The sequence below is a fragment of the Octopus bimaculoides genome, chromosome 6, assembly GCF_046866305.1.
Source record: "Octopus bimaculoides isolate indiv1 chromosome 6, ASM4686630v1, whole genome shotgun sequence".
NCBI lineage: Eukaryota > Metazoa > Mollusca > Cephalopoda > Octopoda > Octopodidae > Octopus > Octopus bimaculoides.
In genome coordinates, this window is record NC_142933.1 from 41,314,681 (window position 1) to 41,337,180 (window position 22,500).

General features: G+C 33.2%; 1 protein-coding gene across 6 annotated transcripts in view; it reads left to right on the top strand.

Moving 5' to 3' along the window:
* Nucleotides 1-22,500, top strand: part of LOC106884336 (voltage-dependent T-type calcium channel subunit alpha-1G) — a 1,091,242-nt gene that overhangs the window by 778,616 nt on the left and 290,126 nt on the right. For all 6 annotated transcript variants that reach the window (XM_089353777.1, XM_089353782.1, XM_089353780.1 and 3 more), the window contains one exon: nt 13,764-13,887. In XM_089353777.1, the coding sequence (XP_089209903.1) occupies nt 13,764-13,887 (124 nt within the window). The remainder of the gene's footprint in view (nt 1-13,763; nt 13,888-22,500) is intronic.

A 22,500-nucleotide genomic window follows, 5' to 3' on the forward strand; every position in this document is an offset into this window, starting at 1 on the left:
GGGAAACACAAATATTGAGCGGTGTTCTGCAAGGAACTGTCCTGGGGCCACTACTGTTCATAGTGGCCCTTCTGGACATGCCCACGGTCACTCGGGGAGCCACTGTCACTAGCTACGCTGATGACACAAAACTATCTCAGGCAATAAAGAATCCTGATGATATTGTAAGCCTACAGAATGACCTAAATGCAATATATGAGTGAGCAGAGCAAAACAATATGCAGTTCAATGCGGAAAAATTTCAAGTACTGCGCTACAAGGCCACAAGTGCCTCCCAACTAGCATACACAGGACCTGGAGGTACTGCAATCCCAGAACCACAAGCCGTGAGAGACCTGGGCATCAACATGTGTAGTGATGCATCATTTCACATGCACATTGTCAAGTTGACAGCAAAGTGCAGACAGCTGGCGGGGTGGATACTGAGGACATTCCGTACAAGGGATCAAAAAGACTCTATGGAAGACATTTGTCCTGAGCCGCCTAGACTATTGCTCTCAGTTGTGGTCACCACACAGTGTCAAACAGACAGCAGAACTCGAGGCAATTCAGAGGCACTATACAAAAAAGATCACCACAGTCCAGCAGATGAACTACAGGGAGCGACTGAAGGCACTAGGTCTCTACTCCCTGGAACGCAGGCGGGAGAGATATGTAATAATATACATATGGAAAATACTGGAAGGACTGGTGCCGAACTTTGGCATCAAGTACTACAGGAATGCCCGCACGGGTCGCCACTGCATGGTGCCAAAGGTACCGTCCACTGCATCTCACATAAGAACAAGATACTGCAGCAGCCTCGGTTTCAGAGGACCTCCGCTCTTCGGTGCCCTGCCGGGGCATTTGAGAGACCTGCAAGACACGGATGTGGAGGTCTTCAAGACAAAACTCGATGCTTTTCTCTCTACGATACCAGACGAACCAATGGCTCGAAATGAGACACAGTTTAGGGCAGCGATGTCAAATTCTCTTATACACCAGATGTGCCATCAAAACTCTTGATTGGACTGTATCAGGTGGAGGGGAAGAGCCATGCAAGGAACGTGAAGAGAGCAGGGCGTAGAGACAGAGGATCACGGTGGTGCCACTTGACTGAAACCCATAAATAAATAAATAAATAAATAAATAAATCAATATATATATATATATATATATATCATCATCATCATCATCATCATCGTTTAACGTCCGCTTTCCATGCTAGCATGGGTTGGACGATTTGACTGAGGACTGGTGAAACCGGATGGCAACACCAGGCTCCAGTCTGATTTGGCAGAGTTTCTACAGCTGGATGCCCTTCCTAACGCCAACCACTCAGAGAGTGTAGTGGGTGCTTTTACGTGTCACCCGCACGAAAACGGCCACGCTCGAAATGGTGTCTTTTATGTGCCACCCGCACAAGCCAGTCCAGGGGCACTGGCAACGATCTCGCTCGAAAATCCTACAGGAGCCAGTCAGGCGGTACTGGCAACGGCCACGCTCAAAATGGTGCATCTCATGTGCCACCCGCACAAGAACCAGTCCAGGGGCACTGGCAACGATCTTACTTGGCTTGCCGGGTCTTCTCACGCACAGCACATTTCCAAAGGTCTCGGTCCGTAGTCATCGCCTCGGTGAGGCCCAATGTACGAAGGTCTTGCCTCACCACCTCAGCCCAGGTCTTCCTGGGCCTACCTCTTCCACGGGTTCCCTCAACTGTTAGGGTGTGGCACTTTTTCACGCAGCTATCCTCCTCCATTCTCACCATATATATGTGTGTGTATATATATATATATATATGTATATATATATATATATATATATATATATATATATATATATATATATATATAATATGTGTATATATACATATGCATACATATACATGCACAAATGCAAAGAGCTTCTTTCAGCTTCCATCCAACAAATCTACTCATAACATTCACAGCTTTAGTCAGTCAGGCGCTAGAGTAGAAGACACTTACCCAAGCAGCCACACACTGAGACTGAACCTGAAACATTATGACTGGAAATGAAACTCCTTAACCACACAGCCAAAATTTATAAACAATCTCATCCATAACAGCATTTGAATAGAAATGTAAAAATATTATGTAAATTTTGAGATTGGATTGTTCAAAGAATCAAATTGTTTACCTAAAGAGAAAATAATGAAAAACAAAAAAAGACGGTAAATGACAGATCTGACATACACCCACACTTTTGGTTAGCGTCTTGGCATATTTCGTATTATTATGCTTATTTATGCTACCAACTTACATTACAGTTTTAAAAGTCTATATTATGAGATAAGTTTCCATTATCTTAGCATTGTTGTTGCTGTTGAATAATCAAAGTCAGCTTTGCTTGACACAGCTCTGTTTGACACATAGGTAGCTGAATTAATACTTAAAGAGAATACCATAAGATATTTATAGAGTTGAATTAATATATGCATACAGAGTCACAGCCATATGTTTAATAAACGTGTATTTAGTCTTGCTGTGAAAACAAGACCCCGTGGTTAAACCACAAAGCCTTTGATGGCTTGGAGGATCAAATCGTTTTGTTCATCTTAAAAAGTAATCAAGAATTGCTTACCTCAGCCTTTCAAACTGTAGAAAGGGAAAGTAAGGTAAAATAGATCTTCATTGCTTTTGCATTCACTTTCTCCATGCCAGCATCATCATCATCATCATCATCGTTTAACGTCCGCCTTCCATGCTAGCATGGGTTGGACGATTTGACTGAGGACTGGTGAAACCGGATGGCAACACCAGGCTCCAATCTAATTTGGCAGAGTTTCTACAGCTGGATGCCCTTCCTAACGCCAACCACTAAGAGTGTAGTGGGTGCTTTTACATGTCACCCGCACGAAAACGGCCACGCTCGAAATGGTGTCTTTTATGTGCCACCCGCACAAGAGCCAGTCCAGGGGCACTGGCAACGATTTCGCTCGAAATGGATTGAATAAAACTTATTGATGCTATATTCTAGGACATGATGCCTTTTCTTATGTCAATTTTTACATCTATAAGTGAGATACTTAATCCTAATGTATTTTGTTGTTGTTGTTGTTTTGTCATTATGCTGCATAAACCAACATGTGTGTGTGTGTGAATGCAATGTACATCATCATCATTTAAAATCCACATTCCTCCTGACACTCCATGCTTGGAGTGTTTGACAAGACCTGGCAGGTCAGAGCACTACATTAAGTACCAATGATTGTTTTGACATAGTTTCTGCAGCTGGATGCCTTTCCTCACGCCAACAACTTTGCAGTGTGTACTAGGTACCTTTTTTTCCATGTCAACAACACTAGTGAGGTCACCAAATAGCTCACAAGTCATGACCTCCTGACTGAGTAGGGTGTCACATTGAGGTAGGTAACAATATGCCAGGGGTGTTGAAAAGCAAGACGATAATAGAGGAATATGAAGAGATGAATTGCTGGAAAGGAGATACAGGACTACTCTAGCTGGGAATGGAAAGAGAAGGATGGTAGTGATGAGGTGTCAGGACATATCTTTCAGATACAAGTAGGGGAATGAGAAGAGGATGGAGAGAGAGAAAGAGAGAAACAGGTGAGGGGAATGGTGGGGGTCAGTGATGAATATCATTCTGTGGGGATAAGTTGAAGTAAACAGAAATGAATCAGGGAGGAGGAGGTGATAAGTGGCCTAGTGAATGGATTTTGTAAATGGAAACTGAAAGAAGCATGTCATATATGAGTGTGTGTGTGTGTGTGTGTGTGTGTGTGTGTGCTTATGCATTTGTGAATGTGTTTGTGCCTCTTCATCTTGATGTCACATGATAGTTATAAACAAGTGTCATCATCATAAACATGGCACCATTTGATTCCGGTCTTCTCTGTAAACATGTTCAGTCATGGGAAATATTACCGGTGAGAGGAAGAGCATCCAGCTGTAGAAAATTTACCTCAATAAATTCTCTTCAGACCCAAACAGTCATGGAAAAGTGGACATTAAAAATGATGATATGTGTGTATGTGTATATATATATATATATATATATATATATATAGAGAGAGATATAGATATAGATATATATATATGTAGATAGATAGATAAATAGATAGATAGATAGATAGATAGATAGATAGATAGAGAGAGAGATAGAGAGATAGAGAGATACATACAGACACAAATTATGTGTGTATACATGTATGATTTATTTAAAGACTCACAAGCATACACGTGCACAATGCACTATATTATACACCACACACAGTATTTTTATACAAGACTACATACAATATGATAATGAGTTAAATCTAGTGGTTTGTTAACAGAAGTTTCAAGTCTCATCATATCCTCGTAATATGCAAATATTGCTGTGATGGATTACTTTAATGTAGCAGGGTTCAACAAAATTCTGTAGCCTGCCAAACAGAATTCTCCGAGTGACTTTGTATAACAGTCTCAATATAACTGGAGGTCACTGGAAAATATGCATACATACCCCATTGGAAGAGCTTTAAAAAATAACTGTACAAAGGAAAGTATGGAGGGACTTGATAGATGTATTGCCAAGACATATAGCACAACCAGATGGAGAGGGGAAATCTAGTGGGACCTAATAATAGTATTGTTAAAGATGTTATGCATACACAGACAAAAGTATATGTAAAATATGCACACACAAATACATATAGATATTTGTGTTTTTGTTAACACACAAACATGTAAGTCTACACACATGTATACACATATACATATATACATATATAATATATATGTGTGTGTGTATATATATATGTATATGTGTGTATGTATATGTATCTATCTATCTATCTATATATATATATATATATATATATATATATATATATATATATTTATAAGACAAAGCATAAATAATCATTCAGTGTAAAAGACAAGTACAACTAGGAATACAAGGAGCTCTTTACTAATCTAAAAAACCTTGCTAGTCTGGTGTATTAACTGAGAGCTTGTAAAATATTAATAACTCTCATTAATAACTCTGAGTTATATATAAATGTATACATAAATATATATATATATATATATATATATATATATATATATATATATATATATATATATATATATATATATATATATAAAACAGATAATAAATGAGTATATGCATATATACATAGAAGTATGTGCATACTTGCATCTACTTGTATATATAGGTGCATATCTGGTACAGGACGTTGCAAACAAAACGTAGACAAAAAAATAATAATAACCAGAGTACAGAAAACACACAGGCCACATAGAGAACATTTTCCTTCATCAGCTGCCACCATTCTAACACAGGCGTTTCGAAGAGTTAGGGCAGGACGCATCGTTAAAATGGCTCTTCCCACAGACCACAAATTAAATTTGTACCATGGAGGAATGTAGTGGCGGACAGAAAACAAGACAGGAAATATATATATATATATATATATATATATGTACATATATATATAAATTCTTAGTAGTATGATGCAAGTAAGAATCGAACTGTTCTTGATATCTACTGCAGAGTTAAATGAGGTCAAAGAAGGACCAATGGAAGCTTGAAACTGGAATAAATTCAATAGCCACATAACAGTGCCAAGAACTTTAGTTATACCTCCAACTTTCTTGCTCACATTAAGATCATACATACATATACATATGTTTTAAGCATATAGATATACCTATGAATATTATGTGTTTTAAAATATTCATACCATGTTCGGGTGTTAGTTATTTCTGAATATTTTTTTGAACTAAAACCAATATGCAAATTAGCACATCCTTGTGTGAAATAAACCACATCTTTTAGATTGTTATGAACTGTTTCTTCTTGACATCATGACAAATGAAGTTACATGAACTTTGATAAGAACTAAGGGAATTTGGTTTTACTGTTGTTTGCACACAGGTTTGCTCTGATCTGCCAGACTTATGATTAAGAACATTTCTACTATGACACTCCCATTTCTTTTTTCTGTCATATTTTTTCTCTCATGTCTTTTTTCTTGTAGAGATTTTCTAACTAGCTACTTTGCTTGTTGCAAATTCAGTGACTCATTGTCACTTATTTTTCTATCTTCTATGTATTACAATCATTGGGCTGCAGCCATGCTTGGGCACCACTTTGAAGGGTTTAGTTGAGCAAATTGACTTCAGGACTTATCTTTTCTGTCTAGTACTTATTTCATATTCTCTTTTTTAAAACCACTAGGTTACAGGGGTGTAAACAAACCAATACTGCATTATTTACATCATTTACATTCGACGGATTTTTGTCCTCGTCTTGTTTGTTGTTAACACAACATTTCGGCTGATACCCTCCAGCCTTCTTCAGGTGTCTTGGGGAAATTTCGAACCTGGGTTCTCATTCCTAAGGTATTTTTCAATGTTGTTGTTGTTATTATCATTATTATTATTGTTGTTGTTGTTCAAGTCACTGCTTGGAATCAAACTCGGGATCTTGGGGTTAGTAGCCCGTGCTCTTGACCACTATGCCATATGCCCATGGGCAATTATGGAGTGAATTTTAAGGCTTTTAAATCTAATATTTTTCTATCCTTCCTTAATACTGGTTCCCATATGCTGCTCATATCTGCACTCGGTCTGCTTAGGAGGTTGTTGTGTCCTAGCATATTTGCTGCTTCTTTTAGGTTTTGTATTTTCCAGTGGTGTTCTCTGTCTATTATTTTAACTTCATCCCACAGGGGGAGGTGGTCTCTATTTTTCTATACATGATCAGCTATACCTGATTTAACAACAAACAAGATGAGGACAAATATCCATCGAATGTAAATAATGTAGATAATGTACATAATTCCTCATCTCTTAAATATAGAATTGTATTAAGCCAATACTAGCTGTCAAGCATTGGTGGGGGACAAACACAAACACATGCACAATGCACATATATGCACACACTCACACACACATACATACATGTGTGTGTGTGTGTGTGTGTGTGTGTGTGTGTGTGTGTATGTGTGTGTGTGTGTGTGTGTGTATGCTCTTGTCTAGACAACAAGTGAAGACTGTAAATGAGCATCAGCAGCAGCAACATACAACCATATTGTGCATCTTCAATTTTCTGTATAAAAGAAAAACATGACTAGCCATGGGGAAATATTACCTTACTTGGAAACAGGTGAGGGCTAATGCCGAGAAGGGCATTTGGCTGTAGAAATCTGCTTCAACAATTCCATCTGAGAATGGAAGTTTAGAAAAGCGGTTGTTATATGATAATGATAGTGTGTATGACAAAATTATTGCTCAGCTAGGGAGTAGTAAAAAATATTTTTCTAGCAAATTATTGGTTTCAGATTTTGACACAAGGCCAGCAATTTTGGGAGAGGGGTCAAGTCGATTAGATCAACCTCAGTGCCCAACTAGTACTTGTTTTATCAACTTCGATATGATGAAAAGCAAAGTTGACCCTGGTGGAATTTGAACTCAGAATGTAAAGACAGATGAAAGCCGCTAAGCATTTCAACCGGCATGGTATCAATTCTGCCAGCTCAGAGTATATGAGTTAGCCCATATATACCCTTGGTTGTATTTTCGTGATGCAAAACCTGCTCCTACTTGTTTAGACATGAACTCGCCAAGGAGCATCTGACTGAGCATGCAAAATGTTCAGTAGGTAGTCAACATCCATGGCTAACAGTTGCATACTGTCCTTCTCTTCCAGATTGTGAAAGCTTACCATAACGTTTAATCTAAATACTATGAAATTTTAAGACTTCATTTTTTTGTGGGCATATATGGGTTAAAATTATGGAAAATACTAAGTGCACAAATGGCACTAAGTGCATAAATGGGTTGTATAATCTTTAGTTAGCTGGTATATTGCACTAGTGTAAGCATCAGTATTTCAAATCCACAGTAACAGAGTGCGTAGATAACTTTCAAAGTATATGTAACACACCTTGCTTCCTGGCACACCGTTGGTTAAGCTGACAAGGATTCCCATTGATCTGATCAACAGAACAGCCTACTCATGAAACTAGCATGCAAGTGGCTTAGAATTCTACAGACACACACACCCTTAAAATAGTTCTCAGAATGTGACAAGACTAGCCCTCTGAACTACAGGTACAACTCATTTTTGCAAGATGAGTAGACTGGGGCAAGGTGAAATAAAGTATCTTGCTCAAGGATACAATGCACTACTGGGGATCGAACTCATAATCTCACAATTGTAAGCCAAATACCCCAAACCACTAAGCCACATTTCTTCACTAATTGACTTCAAAAAGCTTGAATTTACTCGTCTAAATTGCCTATTTTAGAGGTTCCAAACCCTTTTTATTCTATTTACCATCTGGCAAGTTTTTGCAATTAAATTAACCCTAACTCTACTTTGTTCAGTAATTTGAGTTTACACATTTATCATAATAAAACAACTGACAAAGAGGAAACTTAAAATAATGTTTTTAGACAATAAAAATAGCACAGAGCAATGTTATTTCATTTATTCATGAACTAATGATGAATAGATACCAGAACCAAACACAGTCTTCTGAATTTTCTGAATTAGACTTCTCCATCAATAATTTAGTAATTAAGAAGTATACAATAACAATCATTAAATCCAAGTAAGAGAAGGAAAGAAATTAGTATTTTTTCACAAAATAAGCCTACATCAAATTTACTTTTCAACTTCAGATATTTTTAAAACTATTATTATAAAAAGTATGATCAAATTTAGGGGCAACATATTTGTCACTTGTGCAGGCAAAATTTACCACCTAGAGGTGAATTTAACTCGAATCTTCCATGAAAACATGCCCAGCCACAGAAAAATATAACCTTGCTTGGGAACAGAAGAGATTCAGTGATGGGAAGGGCATCCAGCTATAGAAAATCTACCTCAACTAGTTCCATCTTACTTATATATGCATGGAAATGTGAACATCAAAAATGATGATGATGATGGTATATATATATATATATATATATATATATATATATATATATATATATATATACATATATATATATATACATTAATAGATAGATAGGTAGATAGATAAATAGATAGACACACACACACACACATACACACATACACACATATATATATGGATTTACATATATGTCTCTGTGTGTGTGTGTGTGTGTGTGTGCATGTGAATGTATTTATGAATACATATGAGTTGGTATACGTGTGTAAATAAGCATATGTGTGTGTATTTGTGTGTATTTATGTCTGTTTGTCTGTCTGTCTGTATGTATGTATGTATGCATGTATGTATGTATGTATGCATGTATGTATGTGTGTAAACACATATTCAGAAATACATGCATGCATAAATATATACACACACACATCAATAAATCAATTGCTGGCTTTGTACTTTTGAAGATATGGGGAATATGCGATTTCTTATTTAAAAACAAGTAAGGGTTAGTAACAGAAAGAGCATTCAACAGTAAATCATTGTGGCAGTAGTACATTAATCTAAGCCAGTGGTTCTTAACTGGGATCCATATGACCATTGGAGATCCATATAAGATTTTGTTATTAAAATTCATTTCCAATAAATCAGTTATACTTCTACAATGCACAAAAATATTTTAACAATTTTTTAAACAATTCCTAATAATATTTAATCATAAAAATATAAAAAGATTTTTGAACATAAAATGGCTATGTGGGTCCACCAGAATAAAATAAAAACCAAAGGGGCCCATAGGTAAAAAATGGTTGAGAACTACTAGTCTAACTCATGCTAGTACACATGCAGACCTACAAACAGAATAAGAGAAAGAGAGAAGTGGAGAGATGCTTTAATTCTAATGGTAGTGACTTTATATGGTTACTTAATACTAAGTGCAAAGAATAAATAAATGTACATCTTAAGTTGTGAAATTCATCATTACATAATTTACTATTCTAAGTTTATTGCTGGAAGCAATCTTTAGGTAAAGTAGTTATTCAATAGATGTCAAGAAAGCCTTATCACACTAGCAGTCACATATTCGTATGTCTCTATCTGGTTGATTTTTAAATTATAGGTTGTCAATATAGTTGTAACTCCTTGAAATTCTTTAGGCAATTTTGTTCTTATATCTACATTTTGATATTAACTCTTGCTTTTTGTTAGCAACTATTGCAATTTTGCATCACTTTTGGATATCATTTCAAGCTTTTTTTCATTAATGGTGTTGAACCTTCAACTAAATTCTTTTATTGTTAAAACAAAACTTCTATGATTGATTGGTGTAAAAGTCAATTGTAGCAAATTGCATAAACTTCCCCAGCTGTGAGTTGACTTGTTAGATGGAAACTGAAAGAAGCTCATCATATATACATATGTATGTATTTATGTATGTGTGTATGCATGTATGCATGTGTGTGTGTGTGTGTGTGTGTGTGTGTGTGTGTGTGTGATTGTTATAAATGAGTGCACTGTCATATAAGCAGTGTCATTCATTTCCAGTATTCTGCAAGAAAATGTCAGGTCAAAAGGAAATACTCTCTTGCTTTTAAACAGAGGACTTAGTGAAGGAAAGGGCATCAGGCCACAGAAAATGTGCCTAATCAGATTGGAGCCTGGTGCAGCCTCCTGGCTTGCCAGTCCCCAGTCAAACTGTCTAACCCATGCCAACATGGAAAACAGACGTTAAATGATGACGATGATGACGCTGATGTCACACACACATGAAAACACACACATGAAAACACACACACATGAAAACACACACACACACACATATATATATATATATATATATATATATATATATATATATATATATATATATAGTTATGTGTTTATGTATGTGTGTACTATTTGTATTTCTGCATATGTTTTCATGTGTAATTTATGCTTACACCAGTTTAAAAGACTTTGCTATTGTCTAATTTTGGCTGTTATGTCTCATAACTTTGCAGCTTACAAACTGAAATTGATAAATTAACTATCATATTGAAATAGCCCTGCATAACCACAATTCAATGAGTGCAACTGCTAAAAGTATTATAGCATGTATATATACTTTTGGGGAAATATAATTCACCACTATATTTGTTGCTAACAGTGTAGCTGATGAATTCTTTCTCTCACACACTCTTTAATTCTATCTATTTCTCTCTTTCTCTCTTCTTACGTAACAACCATATATATATATTATATACATATATATATATGAATATATATATATATGTGTATATATAAATATATATATAGATATACATATACATACTTCTTTATATATACATATACACACACACACATGTATATATATATGTGTGTGTGTTGTGTATTCATCTTTTAGAAATATATATTTTTATTTTTCTGTGTACACACACATCTACACACATACACACACACACATACACATACCTATACACACACACATACACAAACACACATAATTCCCATTTTACTCTTGTTTTTAATGTTGATATTGTTTGCCTTCCTAATGTAGGAAAGAGTATTAAAGTTTTGTTTGAGATACCCGCTTTTCTATGAACAATTCAACCAGGCGTTAGCTATTAGAGAACCTCCAAATCAAAGCAAATAACACTATATTAAGTGATTCACAACATTTCATATGGAATTAATGTCCTGCATAACATCTAGTAACAATTTGTGGGATTTATCTGCCGGAAAATATTTAGTGCTCTATAGAAAATAGGTAATTTCCATATGCGTAAGAAAATTTATTATTAGATTACTAAAATCAAAGACCAACAGGCAAGGCTAATATTTAGATTGCTCTCTATTTCCTCCCAATCTTGGTAAAAATTCAGCTGTACAAATTTCTGATTCTATGAGTAAAGAGTAATGACTATGTGTGGGTAGTCTATACACACTGATTTAGAAGAAATTGGTTCAACATCTACATTCATTGACATCATTTCGTTGAAAGAATATGTAGCTAGAAAATGGTTCTCCCACCAATTTTGACAAAGAATATTCCAGTTGTTAGATCAACTTTTCTGCCCATCTATTTAATTAACGTGTGAGTGACTGAGTATTTCACCGGTATGCATGTATACACTGAACATAATTCTTAGGAAGAATCAGTGTGACAACACACATTTTCTTCTGATTTTGTTTTCTTATATATATATATATATATATATATATATATATATATATATATATTCTTTATTGAAAATGTAATTCTCACGCAGAATCAGTAGGACATTATGTGTGGCAAGGCTGACTCATGGAATTACAAATACAGTCCAACCAATGGCTTTTACATGGTTTCTGCCTGTCCAATTTTTATTCACAATATTTGGGTTGACTAAAGTAAAAGACACTTGCAAAAGATGCCAAGATTGGGTGTATGGTCTAAGAGTGATTTGGAGGTTGCTGTCACTAGCAAGTTGAGTGACTATATCATGGCTCCCTTTTTAGCTTATTATCACCAAGTAATTCGGAAACTCAAAAATAATTTGATAAATGGAAAAGTAAGGTTCATTCAAAAGGTCTGCCAAGGTGTGGTATGTGTTTTGAGAGTGATTTGGTTGCTATTCACATCAAGGTGACTAACCATATAGAAGCTCCCTTTTTGGCTCATCATCACAGAGTAATTCAGGAACTGTAAAATAGTTTGATAAATGGAAAAGTGTAGTTTATTCAAAAGGTCTGAAATTCAATATTGTGAAGCTAGCGTAAACAATAGAGGAAATAAGGTTTCAGGCAAACTGACAGCAAACTAATTGCATGAGCAGCTATGGTTTGAAGATAATGGTGTTCCATCAAATACTTTATTGGAATTATCTGATTATACCTGTTAACTATGTAACAAGAATAGTTAGAGACAGGGAGCTGAGAAAAGCTTCGCTAAATGTCACGTTTGGGGCAATAAAAGTGTTTTCTCTATATGAAGGGCATTTTATATAACTCATGCATCCAATTTGTTGGGCTATATCGTAGGAAATTATAAAGTAGTTGATCAGTAGTTTAGTTAGAGCATCATAAAAAACATGTTGCAATATTAGTTTTTGGCTTTTTGCACTTGGAGTTCAAATTCTTCTGAGGTCAACTTTGCCTTTCAACCTTTCAAAATCAGTGTATAAAGAACCAGCCCAGTGCTGAATTTTGTTTATTTCCTTCCTCTCTCCAGCAGTTACATTCTGGTTGTTCTGCTGGCTCAAGAACAGGCAGGTCAAGAGGGTATCCATGTCCACTGAGGAATTAATGGAAGTATGATGGTATAAGCTATTATGCCATCCTTAACCCTCTAGTATTTAAACCAGTCATATCCAGCTAAAATATTCTACATGCTTTATGTTCAAACAGGCCAAAACTAATCCTTCATACCTACTCTACAATGTCATTATAGAAATAACCAATTGCATTATCAAACACTTGAAGCTACAAGATAATTTGTGATTAATTTAAAACAATATCTATCAATAAGCATTACATTTAACAGAATAATTTGAATGCTAAAGGGTTAATTACAAATAGTAGTCAAATATTTTTAGGGTTGTGATGGGAATTAACATTCATTAAAAGAAGGTAACATTTGAACAATTCTTCTCTAGAGGGAATTAAACAGTTCTTATAGACAACTCAATGTCCAACTGAATTTTCATTAAAAAAAAAAGGTAAATCAGAAAAATTGAATTTCATTAAACAAATATTAAGAAAAGAAAAAAGAAGGCTTGCCTAACTTATAAACTTGATACCTTATTACTGAAGTTGTAGATATTCCAGGTATTTTCGACAAGTTTTGTTTAGTTCTTTTTATATTTCAGTAGATTTTGGCAAACAGTCGTCAACACTTGTAATATTAACTTGTAATATTAACTGTCTATTTCAGGAAGATGAGAAAAAAAGAGAAAAAGATAAGAATAAAATGACTGAAAATAATAATAATGAGGAAGTGAAGGAATCTCTGCAAATGAATGAGTGTGAGATTCATGAAAAAAATAATCAAGAAAAAGGTAATCTTTGTCTTTTATCTTATTTATTTTGTATTATTTTATTTTTCCTATTTTTCATACAGGAAGTGTCACAAAAATCTAATTACCATATATGTTACATGGGAAAACTATCTCTTATAACTCAACTTTTTTCTTTGTAATTCAGGGGTCATTTTTTTTTTACTCCTACACAAAGAGCTTTTATTTCTTTTTCTCTTTTTCTATCCTAATATAATATAAATAGAAGTAATGATTGAACATAATCATTTTCTTTATTGGAACACAATAAAATCTCGTTTAGCTTTTTATTCTCTGCATTAGGTTTACAGACAGCTTGCAATATGTTTCTTCAAAAGCTAAGTCTAATATTCAAATATAACTCAAACATTTCTTATTTTACTCTTTTTGCTAAATATTCTTTAAAAAAAATGGTTTTTAAAGAAAATCAAATTTAGTGCAAATGTACTAAATTTAGTGCAAATCTATTGATATGAGACTTATTACATTTAAAGGGAGATACTTCTCCTTAATTCATCTTTGGTGAATGTAGTATTATAATTTAATTTTCTTCAGAAGGGATATATATATATATATATATATATATATATATATATATATATATATATATGGGTAGATAGATACATAGATACATACAAACACATACATACATATACACATGCATATACATATATATGTGCATATGTATATATATCTATTTATCTTTATATATTTATATAGATAGACAGATATACATATATAGATATATATTTACTTATATATATATATATATATATATATATATATATATATATATATATATATACATATATACACATATATATATATATATATATATATATATATATATATATATATATATATATATATATATATATGTAAATACATGTGTGTGTGTGAGACTGTCTATATGTATATATGTGTTTCTTACATAAGACAATACTTTCTCAAGTTAACTTATTCCACCTCAGTACATTTCAGTCAAAAGGGTAAGTTCGTTTTGTTGTTGTTCAGCTCCAAACTGGTTTGATCAAGAAGATGTAGGATCAGAAACACTCTAAATGTGATCTTATTCCAATGTATAAAACACCTAAGACCACATAATATAATGTCATTTTTATAGACTACAGAGTGTGATTGAAGCAGATAAGGTTGCTATTTTTAGCAGATCAAAATACCACGAAATGACACTTCTTCAATGCATAATGTGAGGCAATGTTCATTCAAATTGTATTAGAAATTAGTAAATATTTAGAATGGGACTATACATTGCAAAAGTACCTCCCAAATCTCTCTTAGCTACAAAATACTCCATACTCTGGATAGTATAACTATAGCTGATGACCTTTGATTAAAATCATTTGAAAAGGGGGTATAGATATTTGTCATATACAATGTCAAAGATAGGTTTTCTCTCAAATATGAGAAATTCATTTCTCAAATATTTCATATATATTTTCTTGATTTTACTTGTGTATTAAATCAGTTAGGCAGTAGATTGGTAAAATTAGTTAGAGCATAAGATAGAATACTTTGCTGCATTTAGTTCCAGCTCTTCACTTTCTAAGTTCAAATCCTGGTTTGGTTGAATTTATAATTCATTCTCTTTGAGGTCAATAAAATAAGTACCAGTAAATCAATATTCTCTTTCACCAACCAAAAAATAGTTTTAATAATTTACTGTTGTGTTTTTAATGACCATGAGGTCAAGCAATTGATTCCAATTTATCCGTGCAAGTGCATAGGCTAAATAAAAAGTAATTTTGTTAATAAAAAAAAAAATCAAGAATTTAAACTTCATCTAATTAATAGAGATATTTGGTAAAGATATATTAATTTTAGCCTTCATAATATTCAGAGGAAATTTATGTTGCATTTCAGTTATAAAAATAAATTGTAGTTTGGTAAATTTTTGAATAAGGAAATCCAAAGTTAATTTTAGTTCAGCATAAAAAAGAAATATATTAATAAGTTTGAAATTTAGAAATTTGATAAGGTACATTTTAATATATCAGTCTAATTAATGCAGACAGCATTATATTTTACATAAATTTTCATATTATTTACATGACTAGTGTGTAATAAGTTAGAATTGATAGAGAGATTCATGTACATTAACTAAATTTAAACAATTTGCCGTGACAACAGAAATGCTTCTTCAAGATGTTAGAAAAACAGTCAAATATCTCTTTCAATGAGAGCTTTGCTCATAGGATAGTGAGAACTTGTGAAGACTGAAAAAAGGAAAGATACATTGCTATGATTGATAAAATTAAAATAATTTTAAACCAGTCATGAACAAACCGCAACTCATGGGACTTTAACAAAAGTTACCTTGAATTTTTTTTAGTAGTGCAGCCTGTCTTATGATAAACCATGTTTCATGGCCTGCTCCTCAAAAAAGGTCACCTGTATTAAACCTTTAAAACTTGTCCAACACCATGGTGAAGAAAGAAGAATTCATATGCATATAAACTCTATTGAGTGGAGTAGGAGAGAACTACTTCAATATTTTGGGGGCAGGGAAAGGTTGGCATTTGTTAGTTTGAGTATAACCTCCTCAAATCACATCCTATTGTCTTAAAAAGGATCGCATCTAATGATACATTGCTCTATGTAGTGTGTCTGTCTGTGTGGGTGGGTGTAAACATACATATTGTATTGTATAGCTGAATGGTGAAAAAGATCACTTCACAATCATTAAATTCTGGGTTTGATCCCACTGCAAGACATCTTGAACAAGTGTCTCTTAGACTTTGGTTTGGCCCAATCACTGTAAGTATAACTGAATACACAGTAGCAGTGTAGAAGCCAATTTGATAAATTTTTACCTTGAATTCAAAGGTCCAGCCTTGTCCCACACTGTGTAATGCTGACTTCAAGGATTACACATGTCTGCAAAATACTCAGCCACTTATAAGTTAATTCAATGAGCAGATTGTTCATTTGATCCTTTTATACACACGCATAAACACACACGTGCACACACATACACACACATTTGTGTATGTATTTGAATCTATCAGAAAATATTAAGTAAAAACGACTTATAAATTGGAAATAAACAGTTTCTATTTCAAGCAAAATAAAAATCATATTTCTGTATCTGGTACAAAATTACATTATTTTTAAATCAAATTTAATTTCATATATTATAGACTACACACTTGAAGCATATTTTATATCTATACATAAATAAAAATAAAATAAATAAATAGACCAGAAACATATATAGATATATTAGAAATATACATCAGAAGAAGGTGTAAGGATACTGCAAGTAACAGGAGTGATTATACCACAAATTTTCTCCTAGTTTTTCTAACTTTAAATCCTATTAAGGCTTATATTGCTTTTCTTCACAATTCTGCAGCTGCTAAAAGAAATATATACCAGTGGCATTCTGAGGCCAACTTAGAATGTAGGGAAAAAGTATTATTTTATAAACTTGCATATTAAAATTTCATATCAAAAGATTTATTGAATTTATATTTGCATATTAAACATTATTTATAGGAAATATAAAGGAAAGTAGCAATGAAATGGTGACAAATAGGAAATTAACACTTTCATTTTAATCTTTTTACATTATATGCATCACAAAAATTTAATTACTCTTCAGGACTGTGCTATAATATGACCCTTATAGGGATGAAACAATATGCCATATACTGGCAGAAAGCCAAAATTTAAAGCACTAAGAGTAAAATGCAAACAAGACAAAATACCATCACATTTTATTAAGTAAAAATAGTTTTAAAAAATAGCCTTTTAAAACTGAGGTAATTTTATTAAATAGTAGTTTGCTAGAAATTTGTATTTAGTGAAAAAAATTCATAAGTTATAACTGTTACATATGCACCAATTAAATGTAAGCAATTTATTTTCTGGTGGTACCCAGGGAGCCTTTTATGTTACTGCTCAACACGTTTGTTGAATCAGTGTTTCTCATAGGATGGTGCAGCATGTGAAGAAGGTTGCTTCATTCTCAAATATGGTACAATAGGCAGTGTAATTGGCAGAATCATTACTGTGTCAGACAAATGCCTTATGGCTACCTGCATTTAAAACCTGTAAAGGTCACCTTTACCTTTCATGCTTCTGAGCCTCTCAGATAGTGAACTGATGAAATCATTAAAGTATCGGACAAGATTATTTGCAGAATTTTTCTAGTTCTTTTCATTCTGAGTCCAAATCCTGAAGTAGCATATGCAGGTGACTGACTTAATCCATTACCCAGTTTAACCTGTCCACCTTGTTCTTGATACCTTTAGTAGAATCTACTTTGTTGCAAAGCACTGTATCTTGCACTGTTGATCGTACACCCCTTTTCTAAGTAGTCTTCCAGTATAGGCCTTTTGAGACCCAGAAAGGGGTTAGCATCACCTTTCCCTTGGAAGACTGAGTCTTGAATTTCTTCGTTGCTTGCAAGCCAGGATGTTTTCACTTCATACTCTGTCTCTTTGATTCTACCTCATAATGATTGGCCCACGTTTCATCTCCTGTGACTATCCTGTTCAAAAATTTCTCGTCCTCATTGTTGTAGTAATTGAGTAAACATTGACAGACCTCAAGCTGTTTGCACTTGCACTCTGCAGTAAGCTCTCTTGGCACTCATCTTATACAGACTTTATGAAAGCTGAGCTCATCATGGATGATTTGATAGGCAGATCCATGACTAATCCGTAGAGAACGAGCTAACTCAGTGATGATAACTCACCACTTCACCATTACCACAATCTCTCGAGTTTGCTGAATCTTTTCATCAGTGGTGGAGGTTGACAAGTGTCCTGCTTCCTCTTTGTGTGTCATGCTTGTCAAGTCACTTTTAAACTTCTCAACCCACTCATACACACCTCTACATGGTAGTGCACTGTCCCTGTATTGTGCAAAAAGCCTCCTATGAATTTCAGCACCTGACATACCTTCCGAGAAATCAGATCACTGCTCTCTCTTTGCTCTTCTTTGGTGCACATTGCTAATGGATCAGCCATGCCTGCACTGTAAAGCTATAAAGAAAAATGGCATTATCAGGCTCAAACTTCGATCATGTGACCACAATAGTGCCAACTATAAGCACACATGCACAGAAGGCAGTGTGACAATAATAAAGTGGCATTCTTTGCTGCAATATTTCAAGTAAAAAGTTTCTTATTATTTGCTTTACTAGAAATAATAGCTTGTCCTGTACTTTTACAGGTGTAATAACTTGTCCTGTACTTTTCCACGTTTATAATCTTAAGAATATGACTTTTCATGCTCACATTTTTCCCTTCTGTTAGGAATGTGGTAGAATGATAGAGTACAGTATAAAGCTCGCCCATCTTCAGAATTACCCAGTACTATTGGTAGTATTATTATATACTTCCTGTTTTGAATCTGAGTATTCATCATGTGTGAATAAAAAACTGAAGAAATTGGAGTCAAGAAGAGGAGTACAGCTGAACATTTATTATTCGCTACTATTGTTTTAATGCAATGTAGTTCTCCAAGAATACAAGTATTTTATTATGCAAGCACACAATTGCATAATCAAATACCTGTTTTCTTGGAGACCTATGTTACATTAAAACAATTGTAATGAATAATAAACAAATGTCCAACTGTACTCCTTTTTGATTCCAGTTTCTTCAATTATATATATATATATATATATATATATATAAAATGATATTAATAATAATAATAATAATAATAATAATAATAATAATAATAATAATAATAATAATAATAATAATAATAATAATAAGTGACAGTATAAAAGAATGAGACCTCGATATTAGATAAATAGAGGATTATTTATACATGGATAGTTTAAGACAATCATTAAGCTGTCAGAGTTTCAAATGCCGGAGCATAGAGTTATGATGAAATCTCATTGGCTATTATAGTGTCTATTGCCTTTAATAGCCATTTGAAACTCTGAGTACTATTATGACAACTTACTGATTGTCCTAAACTATATATATATATATATATATATATATATATATATATATATATATATATATATATTGGTGGTTGTCTACTCCTTATGCAGAGTTTGACCACCTCCTATACCTGCACCTTAGAACCATCATGACATCTGATGTGTCTTTTTCAACCAGACAATGCTTTGAAAAGACACCCACATAGTTTGCATATCTGATTCAGACCACCAAGAGCTGCAGTTAGGTTCTGAACTTTGTGGATCTTAAGATGTCTTTTGAGGTTTCTATTAAATTTGCAGACCTTCCAACATGTTGCCAGTACCTTCTGACTGGCCTTCGTGCCACTGGCATGTAAAAGCACCCACTACACTCTCGGAGTGGTTGGCATTAGGAAGGACATCCAGCTATAGAAACTCTGCCAAATCAGATTGGAGCCTGGTGTAGCCATCTGGTTCACCAGTCCTCAGTCAAATCGTCCAACCCATGCTAGCATGGAAAGCGGACGTTAAACGAAAGAAAGAACATATATATATACATATATATATATATACATATATATAAATACATATATACATATATATATATATATATATATATATATATATATATATATATATATATATATATATATATATATATATATACTGTGTATATAGATAGATAGATAGATAGATAGACAAATAGATAGACAGATAGACAGATAGATAGATAGATAGATAGATAGATAGATAGATAGATAGATAGATAGATAGATAGATAGATAGATAGATAGATAGATAGATAGATATAAAGGTCTTTTTCCAGTTTTCTTCTACTAAATTCACTCTCAAAGCTTTGTTTGGCCTGAGATTCTAGCCATTTTTCTTTAAAGCAAATCCACCAAACATTCTTCCTCTAATGAAATAGGTAATACTTCATTTGTTTATTGTTATACTTCAAAACTATTCTTACATTCTCTTTATTGTCGTTTTTATATATCTTGTGTTCATATGATTCTTAGTCTTCAAAATCATTTCTTCATTTTGTATTTCTTTTATACTCCTTTATATTATATATTTTCTCTCTTTATACTTTTCTCTTTCTATTTTCATTCTCTTTATAACTCCTTTACCATGACCACCATGATTACCATTATTTTTATGTCATTCATTTTGTGACACTTGATTGCAAACATCCCCTCCACATGTTTTGCAACTAAAATGAAATGACTTCTTTTTTTTTTTACCTTTAACAGAACTACTTAAATTTCAAGAAACCTTTATTCTACTAATAAGATCTCCAATCTTTTTTCATTGAATATTTAATTAAAATTGGCATGTTTAATTTGAAGTTAATATTTTTTTTATTATTAACATTATGATCCTTTTGTTTTTTGTTTCTTTTTTTTCATTTTTACTGTTATTTTTCTAAAAAAAAATTGACAAAAACAAAAAATAGAGAAACCAATAATGAATTTCCTAGAAGAAAGTTAATTACCATGTTCCTGGTTTATTTATTTTCTAAATTAATGAAGAAATAATCATGTGACAACCTTTTCCCCAGATTAAATTGAGAAAAGGTTAAAAAACAAGCCTCAGTTAAACTATTTATTTATAAAATTATTTATTCAAGGGTTCTTTCCTTTGCTTTATATTTTTTTTTACAGTGGTAGGTGGGGGTGGGGCACTTTGCCTTGTTTTTGTTTTCATTTTTTTATTAATGTATTTTTCAATCCTTAAAAGGACATACATAATAAAAATAAAAATATAATAATAAAACTGAAAACCCACAAGGAAGTGAATTAGATCATTAGCAGAGACATTCTATATTTTGTAAAGAAGTAGCAAGTTGTTATAAATGCAACAACTCTTAAAGATAAACAGCAAATAATAAAACATTTGTTTTTTTTCTGACCAGAACCAGAAACAACAGAATATTTAAATTTGTAAAAGAAAAAACAGGAAAAAGCCTAAGAATTGTAAAATTAGCTTCGAATGATGAAAGTTTTTAGTCTCTTCTATGCAATGGTAGTATCAGCAAGCTTCAGCTCTTCTGTATTAGATTTTGAAATTTTGGAATTAAGTATTTTGCTAGTAATCCCACACTTTGTGAAATTATGTACATATATACACTCACACAGACACATGCCCATGAAATATACACACACATTTATCAGACTCAGAGTTATCCATGTATTAGTTCAATAAACTATTCATATAAGTTTCAATATTGCATGAACTTATATGTGAAGTTCAGTTCGGCTATCTTAACTTCAGACACCATCAACTGCAAATAACCTACTACTTCTACATAGACACATGCATGTATGCACATGCACACACACTCACACACGCATAACCACTAGGTATATATTCTTTATTGTTGATAAATGTCCATATCACACATTTGTTTATGAGCCAATGAAGGGGTTCCTATTCTGCTGCATGACCTACATGAAATAGCAGTTAAATTTCCCTAAAATTATCTTCCATACCACCTTAAAAGCAGAAAGTAAATAATGTAGTCTTAGAAATATTGTATCTGAAGAAGATTGAATGGTTATATCTGGAATATTTTTGGTTATATATCTGCTTGCTCAGAACTGTCCTGTGGTTAAACAGCAGCCACGTGTTCACAAACCAGTGACAAAGTATTTATTGCTTAACCTGCTACAAATAACAGCTGATTACCTCTTAAATCATATCTC